Below are 16853 nucleotides of genomic sequence, written 5' to 3' on the forward strand. Positions count from 1 at the left end.
TTGACGTTTGGAACAACTTTGAAATTTGACGTTTGAGAAACATGGCTGTACTTCTAATTCTGACATGAGACTGTGAGATCTAGTTGCTGTTCTATGTTGCAGCTAACTTATTCATGCATGCAAATCAATCTCCTCACACAATCACATGCAGTATGAGGCACGTTTATTCACAGTAAATCTACAGACATACACATACATCCAAACACAAACACACACACACACGCAAACAAACACACACATAAACACACAAGCGTGGCCGCTTCACACTTCATGCCATGCGTGTAAATCAGTGGTGTGATGGTGCTGTGTGAGAGAGGGGGTGACATGTATGATGCAGTGTGTGTGACGGCACGTGACCGGTCGTTAAATGATGACCAGGCTTATCTAGAGCTAATTTGTGGCCAGTTAAAGGATTCATTGCTGAACATTTATCCCGTCACAGCCCTGAGAACAGAGCAGAGCCGCACTGCAGCAGCTCAACATCACTCTCTCTCCACCTCTATCGTTTCCTCTCCGTTTTACTTCCTCCCTCTCTCTTGCCATCTTTCTACTTCTGTTTCTCGATTTCCCCTCCTTTTGCAATTGTTCCCTCTCCTTCTCTACCTCTATCGAATGTGCTCCCTCCTTTTCTTCCTCTTTTTCTGTTATCTCCTTATCTATTCTCTCTCTCTCTCTCTCTCTCTGTCTCTCTCTCTCTCTCTGTCTCTCTCTGTCTCTCTCTCTCTCTGTCTCTCTCTGTCTCTCTCTGTCTCTCTCTGTCTCTCTCTGTCTCTCTCTCTCTCTGTCTCTCTCTCTGTCTCTCTCTGTCTCTCTCTCTCTCTCTCTCTGTCTCTCTCTGTCTCTCTCTGTCTCTCTCTCTCTCTCTCTCTCTCTCTCTCTCTCTGTCTCTCTCTGTCTCTCTCTGTCTCTCTCTCTCTCTCTCTCTCTCTCTCTCTCTCTCTCTCTCTCTCTCTCTCTCTCTCTCATCCTCGAGAGTGAAGAGTCACCCCAATTAATTCCGCCCCTTTTTCTTTCAGCTCAGGAAAAGCAGAGGGAGGTGTGTGTGTGTGTCTGACACATTAATCTGTAGTGGAAATGTGTGTGTCAGGTGTGAAGCATTGCGTCAGGGGGGTGTGTTGCAGTTGGGCGGGTCTACTGTGCTGTCAGTCAGTGATGTGCAATGAGCACGTGCGCCGGTCATGATTGGGGAGAGGTTGTGTGGCGGTTATCTGGCCGACGGCTGGGAGAGCTGCAAGCGCTGCAACTCTACGATGCTGTGTCTGCCTGCTGACTGTGTGTGTGTGTGTGTGCTCTGCTGCAATCTGAATCCTATAGTGAATAATGCAGAGAGGAGCGGAGTCGATAGCAGCTGAATGAATAATGCATGGTGCTGGGTTACTAGCACTACTGTTAGCTTAGCCAGAGCTGGAGGGAACCTGTGGCTGACTCTGTCTCTGACTATCTGACTGACTGATAGAAAGACAACATGTCCCACTACCATTTTATCAAATGCTGTAAGTAACCTCTGGACAGCTGTCCTCATTTTTCTGTTTCCATATCTCCTTCTCTCTCGATCTGTCTGTCATTTATGTCAGTGTGTAGCTGATGCAGTTGTGTGTGTGTGTGTGGGGGGGGGAGAACGGGAGAGCGAGACTGAAAGAGAGGAAGAGAGAAAGAAAGAGGCTGTGTGTGAGAGAGAGAGATGGGATGATGTGAGAGAGAGGCTGTGGGTGAGAGACAAAGATGGATGACGTGAGAGAGAGGCTGTGCGTGTGAGAGAGAGAGAGAGAGAGAGAGAGAGAGAGAGAGAGAGAGAGAGAGAGAGGTGTGCCAAATAGGTGTGTATTATCTCATGCCAGTCTTGTGTGTATGAGAGAGCATGATGTCACTATCTCTATGGCAGTTTGTTCTGTAATGTATCTGTGTTACATTAGATACGATAGTGTCATGTATAGTAATAGTGAGCCAACATGTCTCTGATATTTCATTCTGTGTAGCCAGCGTGTGTGTAGTTGTGTGTGGGAGAGAGGGTGTGTCATGCTTGCCTGTGCGTTTACATTGTAGGTGTCTGTGTGAAGTGTGTGTGTGTGTGTGTGTGTGTGTGTGTGTGTGTGTGTGTGTGTGTGTGTGTGTGAGAGAGAGAGAGAGAGAGAGAGAGAGAGAGAGAGAGAGAGAGAGAGAGAGAGAGAGAGAGAGAGAGAGAGAGAGAGAGAGAGAGAGAGAGAGAGAGAGAGAGAGAGAGAGAGAGAACTGTGGGTGGGTATGTGAGCTTGCTGCAGAGAGAGTGCTGCAGCTGTATGAAGTTGACCGGTGAATGCGGCAGGTAGCGGGAGGCTCCTGGGGGAGTAATTCAGCAGGAATCACAGACAGATAGAGAGAAATAATAGAGGAAGAGAGGGATAGAGAGAAATAATGAATGAGAGGATGCAAAACAGAGGGAGAGAAATTGGAGATGGCAAAAAAAAAGAGGGGATGACGAGGGACAGTTAAAGAGAGGAGGATGAGGGACAGTTAAAGAGGGGAGGACGAGAGACAGTTAAAGAGGTGAGGATGAGGGACAGTTAGAAGTGAGGACGAGAGACAGTTTAAGAGGGGATAATGAGGGACAGTTAAAGAGAGGAGGATGAGGGACAGTTAAAGAGGGGAGGACGAGAGACAGTTAAAGAGGTGAGGACGAGGGACAGTTAGAAGTGAGGACGAGAGACAGTTTAAGAGGGGATAATGAGGGACAGTTAAAGAGAGGAGGATGAGGGACAGTTAAAGAGGGGAGGACGAGAGACAGTTAAAGAGGTGAGGATGAGGGACAGTTAGAAGTGAGGACGAAGGACAGTTAAAGAGGGGATGATGAGGGACAGTTAAAGAGAGGAGGACGAGGGACAGTTAAAGAGGGGAGGACGAGGGACAGTTAAAGAGGGGAGGACGAGAGACAGTTAAAGAGGTGAGGACGAGAGACAGTTAAAGAGGGGAGGACGAGAGACAGTTAAAGAGGGGAGGACGAGGGACAGTTAGAAGTGAGGACGAGGGACAGTTAAAGAGGGGAGGACGAGAGACAGTTAAAGAGGTGAGGACGAGAGACAGTTAAAGAGTTGAGGACGAGAGACAGTTAAAGAGGGGAGGACGAGAGACAGTTAAAGAGGGGAGGACGAGAGACAGTTAAAGAGGTGAGGACGAGGGACAGTTAGAAGTGAGGACGAGGGACAGTTTAAGAGGGGATAATGAGGGACAGTTAAAGAGAGGAGGATGAGGGACAGTTAAAGAGGGGAGGACGAGAGACAGTTAAAGAGGTGAGGATGAGGGACAGTTAGAAGTGAGGACGAGGGACAGTTAAAGAGGGGAGGACGAGGGACAGTTAAAGAGAGGAGGACGAGGGACAGTTAAAGAGGGGAGGACGAGGGACAGTTAAAGAGGGGAGGACGAGTGACAGTTAAAGAGGGGAGGACGAGGGACAGTTAAAGAGAGGTGGACGAGGGACAGTTAAAGAGGGGAGGACAAGGGACAGTCAGAGAGAAGGTGAATAATAGATAATGAATTAGATGGGTAGAACGGAGGATGGTACATGACTAAGAGATAAGGAGAGAGGGATGGCGAGAGAGGGATGGAGAGAGAGAGAGGGGGATGGAGATAGAGAGAGAGAGAGAGGGATGGAGAGAGTTTGGGATGGAGAAAGAGAGAGGGATGAAGAGAGAGGGATGGAGAAAGATATGGATGGAGAGAGAGAGGGATGGAGAGAGTGTGGGATGGAGAAAGAGAGAGGGATGGAGAGAGAGAGATAGATAGGGATGGAGAGAGTGTGGGATGGAGAAAGAGAGAGGGATGGAGAGAGAGGGATGGAGAGAGTGTGGGATGGAGAAAGAGAGAGGGATGGAGAAAGCTATGGATGGAGAGAGAGAGGGATGGAGAGAGTGTGGGATGGAGAAAGAGAGAGGGATGGAGAGAGAGAGAGATAGGGATGGAGAGAGTGTGGGATGGAGAAAGAGAGAGGGATGAAGAGAGAGGGATGGAGAAAGATATGGATGGAGAGAGAGAGGGATGGAGAGAGTGTGGGATGGAGAAAGAGAGAGGGATGGAGAGAGAGGGATGGAGAAAGATATGGATGGAGAGAGAGAGGGATGGAGAGAGTGTGGGATGGAGAAAGAGAGAGGGATGTAGAGAGAGTGTGGGATGGAGAAAGAGAGAGGGATGGAGAGAGTGTGGGATGGAGAAAGAGAGAGGGATGGAGAGAGAGCGATGGAGAAAGATATGGATGGAGAGAGAGAGAGGGATGGAGAGAGAGGGATGGAGAGAGTGTGGGATGGAGAAAGAGAGAGGGATGGAGAGAGAGCGATGGAGAAAGATATGGATGGAGAGAGAGAGAGGGATGGAGAGAGAGAGAGGGATGGAGAGAGAGAGAGAGAGGGATGGAGAGAGGAAGCCGGGGATGAAGGAAGGGAAATAGAGAGACAATACGATATATCTGGAATGGATACATCAGTAGAAGAAAAAGGCTCTCAGGGAGGATGAGCAGTGAATCATTTCTCTTTCCTTTTTTTCTGCTCTTTCTTTCCTCTGAGAAAATAATTGAGGGAGAAAACAAAGGCTGAAATTGGTTATTTATCATGTTTGTGTGTGCGTGCATCTTCTCACATTTGATGTGTACTGAAGCAGATAGGGACACAGGAGTGGGCTTATAGGTCAGCGGAACATCCCTGCCTCAACCCATCCTTACAGAACTGTGTATGCCTGCGTGCATACATGTATATATTAGTGTGTGTGGATGTACACTGAGTATACAAAACATTATTTCTATGACAAACTGACCAGGTGAATCCAGGTGAAAGATATGATCCCTTATTGATGTCTCAGTCAGTCAGTGTAGATGAAGCGAAGGAGATTTTTTAAGCCTTGGGACATTTGTGACATGTATTGTATATGTGTGTCATTCAGAGGGGGAATCTGCAAGACAGGGTATCTGCAAGTATGGTAGTAGGTGCCAGCCGCACCGGTTTCTATCAAGAACTGCAACAATTTTTCACGCTCAACACTTTCCTACGTGCATCAAGAATGTTCCACCACCCAAAGGGCATCCAGCCAACATTTATTAGCATAGGAACAAAGTGTTGGAAGCATTGGATTAAACATGGGTCAATATCCCTGTGAAACGCTTTCGACACCTTGTAGAGTCCATGGCCCGACAAATTGAGACTGTTCTGAGGGCAAGTCAATATTAGGAAGGTGTTCTTAATTGTTTGTTATACTCAGTGCATACAGTTGAAGTCGGTAGTTTACATACACCTTAGTCAAATACATTTAAACTCAGTTTTTCACAATTCCTGACATTTAATCCTTGTAAAAATACCCTGTTTAAGGTCAGTTAGGATCAGCACTTTATTTTAAGAATGTGAAATGTCTGAATAATAGTAGAACGAATGATTTATATTTCTTTCATCACATTCCCAGTGGGTCAGTATTTACATACACTCAATTTAGTATTCGGTAGCATTGCCTTTAAATTGATTAACTTGGGTCAAACGTTTCGGGTAGCCTTCCACAAGCTTCCCACAATAAATTGGGTGAATGTTGGCCCATTCCTCCTGACAGAGCTGGTGTAACTGAGTCAGGTTTGTAGGCCTCCTTGCTCGCACATGCCTTTTCTGTTCTGCCCAAAAATTTTGTATGGGATTGAGGTCAGGGCATTGTGATGGCCACTCCAATATCTTGACTTTGTTGACCTTAAGCCATTTTGCCACAACTTTGGAAGTATGCTTGGGGTCATTGTACATTTGGAAGACCCATTTGCGACAGCTTTAGCTTCCTGACTGATGTCTTGAGATGTTGCTTCAATACATCCACATCATTTTCCTACCTCATGATGCCATGTATTTTGTGAAGTGCACCAGTCCCTCCTGCAGCAAAGCACCCCCACAACATGATGCTGCCACCCCCACAACATGATGCTGCCACCCCCGTGCTTCGCGGTTGGGATGGTGTTTTTCGGCTTGCAAGCCTCCCCCCTTTTCCTCCAAACATAACGATGGTCATTACGATGGTTTCAACAGACCAGAGGACATTTCTCCAAAAAGTACGATCTTTGTCTCCATGTGCAGTTGCAAACCGTAGTCTGGCTTTTTTATGGCGTTTTTGAAGTAGTGGCTTCTTCCTTGCTGAGCGGCCTTTCAGGTTATGTTGATATAGGACTCATTTTACTGTGAATATAGATACTTTTGTACCTGTTTCCTCCAGCATCTTCACAAGGTAATTTGCTGTTGTTCTGGGACTGATTTGCACTTTTTGCACCAAAGTACGTTCATCTCTAGGAGACAGAACGCGTCTCCTTCCTGAGCGGTATGACAGCTGTGTGGTCCCATGGTGTTTATACTTGTGTACTATTGTTTGTACAGATGAACGTGGTACCTTCAGGCATTTGGAAATTGCTCCCAAGGATGAACCATACTTGTGGAGGTCTACAATTTTTTTTCTGAGGTCTTGGCTGATTTCTTTTGATTTTCCCATGATGTCAAGCAAAGAGGCATTGAGTTTGAAGGTTGGCCTTGAAATACATCCACAGGTACACCTCAAATTGACTCAAATGATATGAATTAGTCTATCAGAAGCTTGTAAAGCCATGACATCATTTTCTGTAATTTTCCGAGCTGTTTAAAGGCACAGTCAACTTAGTGTATGTAAACTTCTGACCCACTGGAATTGTGATACAGTGAATTACAAGTGAAACAGTATGCCTGTAAACAATTGTTGGAAAAATGACATGTGTCATTTACAAAGTAGATGTCCTAACCAACTTGCCAAAAGTGGTTGGAGTGGTTGAAAAACAAGTTTTAATTTGACTTCAACCTAAGTGTGTGTAAACTTCCGACTTCAACTGTATGTGTGCACTGTATGCTAATTCCCAGCCAAGCGCAGTGCTGTCAGTGTTATTAAATATAGTCTATGAGGGATATTCCTCAGCAAATCAATAGCTGACAGCCAGGAGATGGGAAAGCAGGATCTTTTAAAGCAAGATTCTCTCTCGCTCGCTCTCTCTGTCTCTCCCTCCCTCCCTCCCTCCCTCCCTCCCTCCCTCCCTCCCTCCCTCCCTCCCTCCCTCCCTCCCTCCCTCCCTCCCTCCCTCCCTCCCTCCTATAATCTCTCTCTCTCTTCACTATATCTCTACCATTCCCTCTAAATCTCTGTTGTGTCCTGTCTATTGCTCACTCACTCTCAATCTCCGGCTGTCCCTTTCTCTTGTCCTCTCTCACAGTGACCCTCTCTCCTTCTCCATCCCTCGCTCTCTCTCACACCCGCTCACATTCATTCATTCTCTCTTGTCTTGCTCAACAGATATGAAGAATATGTTTTTACATTAGCATAACACTTCTTTAGGCTAGACTGATCAGTTGGACTCATCTCAGAGGCTGTACGTCTTTATGTGTGAAGTGTCACGGTGTGTGTGTGTGTGTGTATGTGTGTCATATAACATGTTTATGATGGCTGATTTTATAACGCTGACAGGGCAGTTAAATAGAGTCTGCTGGTGCCTGTGTGTGTGTGTGTGTGTGTGTGTGTGTGTTTGTGTGTGTGTGTGTGTGTGTGCGCGTGTGTGTGTGCGTGTGTGCGTGCAGATGGGCGTAAGCATAAGGCAAGTTGGAATCCAACGATAGAAAGTCATTAACCCTTACCTTAATGATTGATGACCACTTTGGCTGGCCATCAATTATGTCCACGTCCAAGTAAAACTATGAGATCAAGTTGGTTACCCAGACACACACACACACAAGTCAGTGACTTAGCTCTACTCCCACTGGCCCACACTGGCACTCTGTCTAGTTACTACTTTCTCTTTCTCTTCCTCTCTCTCTCCATTCTGTTCTATACAGCCCCCACTTCATCCTTCTATTCTGCAGTCTATATCACTCTTCCCAGTATTACAAAAGTCTATACAGAGGCCCAGCACTGATAATTCTCCATTGTTTCCTGTGTCCCTGTCTGTAGCTCTCAGTCTATGGTGCTTTGACATAGTTAGCCAGCCTAGGACAGATGTACCCAGCTCTGGTCCATAGACACTCTACTGTCAGCTGTGAATATGATTATCTAGCTCCTCCAGTCAAGATACGATTATCTAGCTCCTCCAGTCCAGATATGACTAGCTATCTCCTCCAGTCCAGATATGACTAGCTAGCTCCTCCAGTCCAGATATGACTAGCTAGCTCCTCCAGTCCAGATATGACTAGCTATCTCCTCCAGTCCAGATATGACTAGCTAGCTCCTCCAGTCCAGATATGACTAGCTATCTCCTCCAGTCCAGATATGACTAGCTAGCTCCTCCAGTCAAGATACGATTATCTAGCTCCTCCAGTCCAGATATGACTAGCTATCTCCTCCAGTCCAGATATGACTAGCTAGCTCCTCCAGTCCAGATATGACTAGCTATCTCCTCCAGTCCAGATATGACTAGCTAGCTCCTCCAGTCCAGATATAACTAGCTAGCTCCTCCAGTCCAGATATGACTAGCTATCTCCTCCAGTCCAGATATGACTAGCTAGCTCCTCCAGTCCAGATATGATTATCTAGCTCCTCCAGTCCAGATATGACTAGCTACTCTCCTCCAGTCCAGATATGACTAGCTAGCTCCTCCAGTCCAGATATGACTAGCTAGCTCCTCCAGTCCAGATATGACTAGCTAGCTCCTCTAGTCCAGATATGACTAGCTAGCTCCTCCAGTCCTGATATGATTATCTAGCTCCTCCAGTCCAGATATGGCTGGGTTGTGTGTCTCTCTGTGGGGGTAGGTGCTAGCCTCCTCAGGCCAGGCTTGCTTGTGGTGGGTCGGGTCACTAGTTTCATGGTTATCAGGGTGTACCCTCTCTCTAACTCTGCAAAGTCATCTTAAGAAGCTGTATAAACTAAGTATTAGTAAGGGTTATACTGTACTGACACAGGGCTGGGCCCACAGAGCAGAGGTCTGGGTTTTCGACGGTAATTGGTTTCTGTGAGTGGAGCAGCTTAGTTCACTACAGCTTTTCTAAAGTGTCTTGAATCCTGGCTTATCAGAGCCCAGAGACAGGAGGAAGAGATGGAGGAAGAGAGGGAGATTGAGGAAGTGAGGAAGGAAGATAGGGAGGAAGAGACATGGGGAAGAGAGGGAGGAATAGAGGGAGGAAGAGACATGAGAAAGAGACATGAGGGTGAGACGGGAGGAAGAGAGGGAGTAAGAGAGAGAGGAAGAGATATGAGGAAGAGATGTGAGGAAGAGACATGGGGAAGAGACGGGAGGAAGAGACAAGAGGAATAGAGGGAGGAAGAGATATGAGGATGAGACAGGAGGAAGAGAGGGAGGAAGAGAGGGAGGAAGAGACATGAGGATGAGACATAAGGAATAGAGGGAGGAAGAGAGGGAGGAAGAGACATGAGGATGAGACGGGAGGAAGCGAGGGAGGAAGAGAGGGAGGAGGGGCCATGAGGAAGAGACGGGAGGAAGAGAGGAAGGAAGAGAGGAAGGAAGAGACATGAGGATGAGACGGGAGGTAGAGACATGAGGAATAGACATGAGGAAGAGGCATGACGATGAGACGGGAGGTAGAGACATGAGGAAGAGACATGAGGAAGAGGAATGACGATGAGACGGGAGGAAGAGAGGGAGGAAGAGACATGAGGAAGAGACATGACGATGAGATGGGAGGAAGAGAGGGAGGAAGAGAGGGAGGAAGAGAGGAAGGAAGAGACATGAGGAATAGAGGGAGAAAGAGAGGAAGGAAGAGACATGAGGAAGAGATGGGAGGAATGGGGGGAGGAAGAGAGGAAGGAAGAGACATGAGGAAGAGACATGAGGAAGAGAGGAAGGAAGAGACATGAGGAAGAGACATTAGGAAGAGATGGAGGAAGAGAGGGAGGAAGATACATGAGGATGAGACATGAGGAAGAGATATGAGGAAGATACCTAAGGATGAGACGGGAGGAAGCGAGGGAGGATGAGAGGGAGGAAGAGAGGGAGGAAGAGACATGAGGTTGAGACATGAGGAAGAGACGTGAGGAAGAGACATGGGGAAGAGACGGGAGGAAGAGACAGGAGGAATAGAGGGAGGAAGAGATATGAGGAAGAGACAGGAGGAAGAGAGGGAGGAAGAGAGGGAGGAAGAGACATGAGGATGAGACGGGAGGAAGCGAGGGAGGGAAGAGAGGGAGGAGCGGCCATGAGGAAGAGACATGAGGAAGAGAGGAAGGAAGAGAGGAAGGAAGAGACATGAGGATGAGACGGAGGTAGAGACATGAGGAAGAGACATGAGGAAGAGGCATGACGATGAGACGGGAGGAAGAGAGGGAGGAAGAGAGGGAGGAAGAGAGGAAGGAAGAGACATGAGGAATAGAGGGAGAAAGAGAGGAAGGAAGGGACATGAGGAAGAGACGGGAGGAATAGGGGGAGGAGGAGAGGAAGGAAGACACATGAGGAGAGACATGAGGAAGAGAGGAAGGAAGAGACACGAGGAAGAGACATTAGGAAGAGAGGGAGGAAGAGAGGGAGGGAAGATACATGAGGATGAGACATGAGGAAGAGATATGAGGAAGAGACCTGAGGATGAGACGGGAGGAAGCGAGGGAGGATGAGAGGGAGGAAGAGAGGGAGGAAGAGACATGAGGATGAGACATGAGGAAGAGAGGGAGGAAGAGACATGAGGAAGAGACATGAGGAAGGGACATGAGGAAGAGACAGGAGGAAGAGACATGAGGATGATACGGAAGGAAGAGACATGATTAAGAGACATGAGGAAGAGACGGGAGGAAGAGAGGAAGAGATGAAGGAAGAGACATGAGGATGAGACATGAGGAATAGAGGGAGGAAGAGAGGAAGGAAGAGACATGAGGAATAGAGGAAGGGAGAGACATGTTTAAGAGACATGAGGAAAAGAGGGAGGAAGAGAGGAAGGAAGAGACATGAGGATGAGACGGGAGGAAGAGACATGAGGAAAAGAGGGAGGGAAGAGACATGAGGATGAGACATGAGGAAGAGATATGAGGAAGAGACATGAGGATGAGACATGACTAATAGAGGGAGGATGAGAGGAGGGAAGAGACATGAGGATAGAGGAAGGAAGAGACATGAGGAAGAGAGGGAGGAAGAGAGAGGAGGAAGAGACATGAGGAAGAGAGGGAGGAAGAGACATGAGGATGAGACATGAGGAAGAGATATGAGGATGAGACATGACTAATAGAGGGAGGATGAGAGGAGGGAAGAGACATGAGGGATAGAGGAAGGAAGAGACATGAGGAAGAGAGGGAGGAAGAGACATGAGGATGGAGACATGAGGAAGAGATATGAGGAAGAGACATGAGAATGAGATGGGAGGAAGTGAGGGAGGAATAGAGGGAGGAAGAGATATGAGGATGAGACAGGAGGAAGAGAGGGAGGAAGAGACATGAGGATGAGACGGGAGGAAGCGAGGGAGAAAGAGACATGAGGAAGAGACATGAGGAAAAGAGGGAGGAAGAGACATGAGGATGAGACGGGAGGAAGAGAGGGAGGAAGATACATGAGGAAGAGACATGAGGAAAAGAGGGAGGAAAAGAGGGAGGAAGAGAGGAAGGAAGAGACATGAGGGAAGATACATGAGGAAGAGACATGATGATGAGAAATGAGGAAGAGACATGAGGAAGAGACATGAGGAAGATACATGATGATGAGACTGGAGGAGGAGAGGGAGGAAGAGAGGAAGGAAGAGACATGAGGAAAGACATGAGGTAGAGAGGGAGGAAGAGACATGAGGAAGAGACATGAGGAAGAGACATGAGGAAGAGACATGAGGTAGAGAGGGAGGAAGAGAGAAAGAAGAGATGAAGGAAGAGATGAGGATGAGACATGAGGAATAGACAGGAGGAAGAGAGGGAGGAAGAGACATGAGGAAGAGAGGAAAGAAGAGAGGGAGGAATAGACAGGAGGAAGAGAGGAAAGTAGAGAGGGAGGAATAGACAGGAAGAAGAGAGGAAAGAAGAGAGGGAGGAATAGACAGGAGGAAGAGAGGAAAGAAGAGAGGGAGGAATAGACAGGAGGAAGAGAGGAAAGTAGAGAGGGAGGAATTGACAGGAGGACGAGAGGAAAGAAGAGAAACATGAAAGAGGCAGCGAGAGTTGAAAGGGGTGAAAGAGGGAGCGAGAGTTGAAAGGGGTGAAAGAGGGTGCGAGAGTTGAAAGGGGTGAAAGAGGGAGCGAGAGTTGAAAGGGGTGAAAGAGGGAGCGAGAGTTGAAAGGGGTGAAAGAGGGAGCGAGAGTTGAAATGGGTGAAAGAGGGAGCGAGAGTTGAAAGGGGTGAAAGAAGGAGCGAGAGTTGAAAGGGGTGAAAGAGGGAGCGAGAGTTGAAATGGGTGAAAGAGGGAGCGAAAGTTGAAAGGGGTGAAAGAGGGAGCAGGAGTTGAAAGGGGTGAAAGAGGGAGCGAAAGTTGAAAGGGGTGAAAGAGGGAGCGAGAGTTGAAAGGGGTGAAAGAGGGAGCGAGAGTTGAAAGGGGTGAAAGAGGGAGCGAGAGTTGAAAGGGGTGAAAGAGGGAGCGAGAGTTGAAAGGGGTGAAAGAGTGAGCAGGAGTTGAAAGGGGTGAAAGAGGGAGCGAGAGTTGAAAGGGGTGAAAGAGGGAGCGAGAGTTAAAAGATGGTACCATTTGAGCATTGTGCAGGGCCAACTGTCTGTCTGGGAGGCAGGTGTGTAGATTATTATCTGAAGCAAAAGCAGTTAGAGACACAGTAACATCAGCCTGATAAGGAACTAAAGCACAAAGTAGAGACAACATGCTGGGGGATAAACAACTCTTCCTTTCCCCAGCCATGTCTGTTATGGATACACATGTGTCTCTTTTTTGGCATTTGTGTGTGTTCAGCGCTGTGCATGTGCTTATGGGTCTCTGAAGAGATTATGAGGTGAACAGCTTCAGAGAAAAGCACTGCAGCGCTCATTTCCATAGCAGCATGACAGAACAAACTGCAGTGATTCATGCTCCTCTTTAAAAACGTGTAGCAGGCAGGGAGGAGAGAAAAGAGAAAGATGAAGAGAGAGACGAATGAAGGAAGAGAGAAAGAGAGAGGGGGAGAGAGAGGGGGGAGAGAGAGGGTGATGGGGAGAGGGACGTGAAAAGGCTGCAGTACTTCAAAAACGTCCCACTGTCAGTGGTTTAAACCTCACCAGCAGCCTGCTGCACAATCCTGCTGAATCACACACACACGAAGGGGGGGAGGGAGGGAGGGGTGTGGGAGAGTGGGAGGGAGGGAAGGTGTGAGAGAGGGGAGAGAGGAGTGTGAGAGAGAGAGAGAGAGAGAGAGAGAGAGAGAGAGAGAGTGAGAGAGAGAGGGAGAGGGAGAGGGAGAGGAAGGGTGTGAGAGTGGGGGAGGGAGGGAAGGTGTGAGAGAGGGGAGAGAGGAGTGTGTGAGAGAGAGAGAGAGGGAGAGAGAGAGAGAGGAAGGGGTGTGAGAGAGGGGGAGGGAGGGAAGGTGTGAGAGAGGGAAGAGAGGGAGGGGTGTGAGAGAGAGGAGAGAGGAAGGGAGCGAGTGTGTGAAAGAGAGGGATAGAGTGGGAGGAGTCTGACAGTGAGGGAGGAGGGAGGGGTGTCGGAGAGAGGGAGGGAGGAGTGTGAGAGAGAGGGAGAGAGGGAGGGAGGGTGTGAGAGACGGAGGGGGGATGGAGGAGTCAGAGAGAGAGAGGGAAGAGTGTGAGAGAGAGGGAGAGAGAGAGAAAGGGGTGTGAGAGAGGGGAAGGGAGGGAAGGTGTGAGAGAGGGGAGAGAGGAGTGTGAGAGAGAGAGAGAGAGAGAGAGAGAGAGAGAGAGAGAGAGAGAGAGAGAGAGTGAGAGAGAGGGAGAGAGAGAGAGAGAGTGAGAGAGAGGGAGAGAGAGAGGAAGGGTGTGAGAGAGGGGGAGTGGAGGAAGGTGTGAGAGAGTGGAGAGAGGAGTGTGTGAGAGAGAGAGAGAGAGAGAGAGGGAGAGAGAGAGAGGAAGGGGTGTGAGGGAGGGGAGGAGGAAGGTGTGAGAGAGGGAGAGAGGAGTGTGAGAGAGAGAGAGAGAAGAGAGAGAAGGTAAGAGAGAGGGAGGGAAGGGAGGGAGGGAGGGAGGGAGGGAGGGAGGGAGGGAGGGAGGAGGGAGGGAAGATTTAAAGGTAGCGAGAGGTGGAAGACGGTCAAACAGGCAATGTGACCAAGGGAGGGAGAGGAAGAAAGGAAAGAGAGGGATGACAAGGAAGAATATCAGAAAACAGGAAATTGGAGTGTGTTTGCCTCTCAGAAGAGGCAAAGAGGGCAGACAGATAGACAAGCAGACAGGGATGGAGGAGATGAGCAGAGAGAGTGTGTTAAAAGAAGAGGCAAAGAGGGCAGACAGATAGATAAGCAGACAGGGATGGAGGAGATGAGCAGAGAGGGAGTGTGTTAAAAGAAGAGGCAAAGAGGGCAGACAGATAGACAAGCAGACAGGGATGGAGGAGATGAGCAGAGAGGGAGTGTGTTAAAAGAAGAGGCAAAGAGGGCAGACAGATAGATAAGCAGACAGGGATGGAGGAGATGAGCAGAGAGGGAGTGTGTTAAAAGAAGAGGCAAAGAGGGCAGACAGATAGATAAGCAGACAGGGATGGAGGAGATGAGCAGAGAGGGAGTGTGTTAAAAGAAGAGGCAAAGAGGGCAGACAGATAGATAAGCAGACAGGGATGGAGGAGATGAGCAGAGAGGGAGTGTGTTAAAAGAAGAGGCAAAGAGGGCAGACAGATAGATAAGCAGACAGGGATGGAGGAGATGAGCAGAGAGAGAGTGTGTGACTCAGGAAGAGGAGGAGAAAAGCCACTGTCTCTAATTTATCTGCAAAGGCACTAATAGTGACCTGAATGACTGCACTAATTACTGCTGTCTTTTTCACACACTCATACATTACACACATCACCAAATCATTGCAAACTTTCTTCTGAAGCATATTGCATAAGGGGGCAAACTTAGATTTTGTTGAAGATGACTTTTTTACGCTCATTGCCTTTGATCGCCTGTGCATTGCAACTTGACTTAAGATTCCTCTAACTCTCTGCCTTCATCACTGAATAATGCTATGAATATTTATAGTTTTGTAAGTCTGGAACTATCTTGATATCTAAGCCTGGTTTGGTCCTGATATGTAGCTAGTGATGAATTCTCCTGCAGTCATTGAAGCTGCAGCAGCATTACACAGACACACCCTAATACGACTCAGAGACTAGGTAGTGATGAGGAGAACTCTCTTCCACTGGCAGAGACACTGGCAGAGACAATATCATGACAAACGGTGTTATTATTTTTTTCAAAACTCCTCAAGGCTAAAGGCAGTGCAAGTGTAGTCCATTATAACCATACAGGCAGTCACATACACTAGTCTGGAGGTGAAACAGACTGGTGTTCCTTATCATCCAAGCCTTGTCCTGTCCGCTCACTGTCAGACTGTATTTAAATAAACATGATCTGGCCCTGTTGGATTTATTAATGTAACAGCTGTATCTGTGTCTTTTACACAAACACACTCACGCACGTGCGCAATAGACAGCGTTTAACATCTCTGTCTATCTTTGACTTGTATAAAACTGTTGAGACAGATTTTCATCACAAACATGATATGCTAATGCATTTCTCTCTCTTCTTTTCCCCCTCCCTCCCTCCCTCCCTCCCTCCCTCCCTCCCTCCCTCCCTCCCTCCGCAGGTTGTTTTCAGCTATGTAACGTGTTTCGTCAGAACATGGAGATCGACCAGTGTCTGCTGGAGTCTCTCCCGTTTGGCCAGCGCCAGCGGCTGGTTAGGAGAATGCGCTGTGACCAAATAAGGGCGTACTACGAGCGGGAGAACACCCTACAGAAACCAGGAGGCGGAGTCAAGGTCAAAGCCCCGTCCACCAGCCACAGGAAGAGGCACCGCATTTGCTTCAGCCTTGGTGATGTCATACAGGATGCCATCATACGGCACGATGACAAAGAAGGTGGGTGTGTTTATTTCTGTGTGTTTGAGGGCAGGAGGGGAGGGAGGGGGGGGGGGGGGGGGAGTGTTAGCTACACTCTTTGAAAAAAGGGTTCCATAATGGTTCTTTGGCTGTTCCAGGGAGAACCCTCTTTGGTTCCATGTAGAAGGTCCTACAGCAGAAGAACCATTTTAGGTTCTAGTTAGCATACTCCCACTTGAGTGTTAAAGCTAGTTTTGATCTATTTCCAGGGTTTATATCTATCAGCAAAACTGTCCTAGATTTGTGAAGCCGATGCATCATATATGAGTTCTATAAGATTCCATTTGAACTATTGAGTTCTGACAGTTCTATGAGCTTTGAGTCAGTGCAAACAGAATAGACAGTGGAGGGTTTCAGCTTGTGAGTAGCACTGAGTAGTACTGAGTGACAATGAGTAGCACTGAGTAGTACTGAGTAGCACTGAGTAGTACTGAGTAGCACTGAGTAGTACTGAGTAGTACTGAGTAGCATTGGGTAGTACAGAGTAGCACTGAGTAGTACTGAGTAATACTGAGTAGCACTGAGTAGTACTGAGTAGCACTGGGTAGTACTGAGTAGCACTGAGTAGTACTGAGTAATACTGAGTAGCACTGAGTAGTACTGAGTAGCACTGAGTAGTACTGAGTAATACTGAGTAGTACTGAGTAGCACTAAATAGTACTGAGTAGTACTGAGTAGCACTGAGTAGTACTGAGTAATACTGAGTAGTACTGAGTAGCACTGAGTAGTACTGAGTAATACTGAGTAGTACTGAGTAGCACTAAGTAGTACTGAGTAGTACTGAGTAGCACTGGTTACATGAGCTCTATTGGTTCTGCATTTACTTCATTCTCTGCAAGGCGGGGGACCCTTTCAAACATCACACACACACACGCTCGCGCACCTCCCTCCCTCCCTCCCTCCCTCCCTCCCTCCCTCCCTCCCTCCCTCC

General features: G+C 48.0%; 1 protein-coding gene across 1 annotated transcript in view; it reads left to right on the forward strand.

Annotated features, from left to right (window-relative positions):
- The first annotated feature begins 1014 nt into the window (after positions 1-1014).
- The window catches only part of LOC110504559 (unconventional myosin-XVI), a 225468-nt gene continuing 209629 nt past the window's right edge, over positions 1015-16853 (forward strand). The window contains exons 1-2 of the mRNA XM_036975024.2: positions 1015-1493; positions 15629-15901. Coding sequence (XP_036830919.2) covers positions 1466-1493; positions 15629-15901 — 301 coding nt within the window. The 5' untranslated portion in view covers positions 1015-1465. The remainder of the gene's footprint in view (positions 1494-15628; positions 15902-16853) is intronic.

The sequence above is a fragment of the Oncorhynchus mykiss genome, chromosome 3 (assembly GCF_057628025.1).
Source record: "Oncorhynchus mykiss isolate SJ-2025 chromosome 3, ASM5762802v1, whole genome shotgun sequence".
Classification (NCBI taxonomy): Eukaryota; Metazoa; Chordata; class Actinopteri; order Salmoniformes; family Salmonidae; genus Oncorhynchus; species Oncorhynchus mykiss.